Raw genomic sequence first — 1704 nt, 5'->3', positions numbered from 1 at the left:
GAGAGTTGAAATCTCTGAAGGGTAAGCCTCAACATATGCATTTTACAGGCTCTCAGGATGATTTGCACATTCATCAAAATTGTGAATTGTTCTGTTACAATAAGCACAGCATTACCAGTAACAGAGTTGTGTGACAACACAGCATTACTGGCAACAGAGTTGTTTAACAGCACAAGGTGAAAATAGTGAGTTCTTCTATGCCAGGTTAGATAAAAGGTTAGATTGAGGTTGTTTAATCCAGTGCTGGCCAGAAATGTGACTGTAAAATACAATTAATCCCACAATCTATTGGCATTGAGATCTCTGGGACCCAGATTTTATTAGAATAAGAAGCTAAGGTGGTAGTGGTGGCCAGTGAGGCTGGCCAAAGCCCAGTTACCTCATATTTGGCTTAGGAAGAAGAGCTGTTACCTCAACATCTTTGTGAGGCCAGGGAGGCCCGAAGAGGCCACAAAGGAAGTGGCACTAAACCACATAGATCCACATAGGTTTCCATGTCTGTGCAGGTGGCGTTTTTTCATCCCCAGGGTTTTGGGCTGACAAAGGATATCAAAGAATGTAGGAGAAAATGTGCCTACTCTGGCCTCTCCCACTTTCTATTCTGGGCTTCTGATAAAAGCTGATTTTTATTCTGTGGTTTTCTATAAAAATCTTTGCTTTCATTTCTTCTTTCTTCTTGATCCTATTTCTAAGGTTCATCATCTCTAACTTTAGGCCTCATCCTTCCCCTCATTTAGATAAACTTATTCTCTTTCTATGGGCTTTCTCACTTTTCTACTCACAAGTTAAATCAGTCTTGTCTTATTCATTACTTACAAAAGTTGAGCTGCTTACTTAGCATGGAATCTCACCTTCCTCCACAGAGCCCTTTGTAATTTCATGCACGTAAGACAAGGTCTCCAGGTAACTTTGAGAGACACAGGCTATGTGAATTCTCTGTTCTCACAGAACCCTGCCCCAGCCAAACAGCACACATAGGTCCTCAGGAAGTTCAGATAAGAAAATAAATCCAGGAGGATATCAGAGGAAATGGTAGAGTATAGATTTAAAAATTGGTTCCTCCATAAAAGCAATGAAAAACCTGGCAAAAATTATCACAATTAACTTTTTCAGGACTCTGGAAATTTTAAAAAGCTTATAGTAACTGGGGAGTGTTTATTCAAGAAGAGCAGATGAATCTTTCTAAGAACACCAAACTTTATGGCATTTCAACTTGTCCTAGTCCTATCCCCTGTTTCTCAGCTCAGCAGTAACCATAAAAAATAACAGCCCATATTCCTACCACAGACTGGCAGACACCAGAAGAAGTAAAAAGGAGCTAGATTTATTTAAAGGATTTATTCCCAAAGACTTATCATTATTTGATATGTCTGGTGATTTCCTGGAAGACTCCACTTACAAAATTGACTCAAAACTAACTTATTATGAAAAGCTTTCTCCACAGTATGGGAGATAGTTTGATCAAGATTACCCAGTCTGAGGATAAAAAATGAAGAAAAAGGAACAGATCCTGAGAGACTTGTGGCACACTATCACACATACCAGCATAAATATAATGGGAACTCCAGAAGGAGAGGAGAAAAAGAAAGTGGCAGAAAGACTATTTGAAGAAATAATGGCTAAAAATGTCCCAAATTTGATGAAAAATATTAAGTGGCACATTCAAGAAGCTAAGAGATGCAGAACTAGACACATCATAATAAA

At 38.7% G+C, this 1704-nt stretch overlaps 1 protein-coding gene across 1 annotated transcript in view; it reads left to right on the top strand.

Annotated features, from left to right (window-relative positions):
- The window catches only part of ADGB (androglobin), a 203795-nt gene that overhangs the window by 163500 nt on the left and 38591 nt on the right, over nt 1-1704 (top strand). The window contains exon 26 of the mRNA XM_012655518.1: nt 864-903. Coding sequence (XP_012510972.1) covers nt 864-903 — 40 coding nt within the window. The remainder of the gene's footprint in view (nt 1-863; nt 904-1704) is intronic.

Source organism: Propithecus coquereli, unplaced genomic scaffold (genome assembly GCF_000956105.1).
Source record: "Propithecus coquereli isolate 6110/MARCELLA unplaced genomic scaffold, Pcoq_1.0 Scaffold48, whole genome shotgun sequence".
Taxonomy (NCBI): domain Eukaryota; kingdom Metazoa; phylum Chordata; class Mammalia; order Primates; family Indriidae; genus Propithecus; species Propithecus coquereli.
Note: the sequence above shows the minus strand (reverse complement) of the source record. Positions and strands in the feature narration are given on the sequence as shown.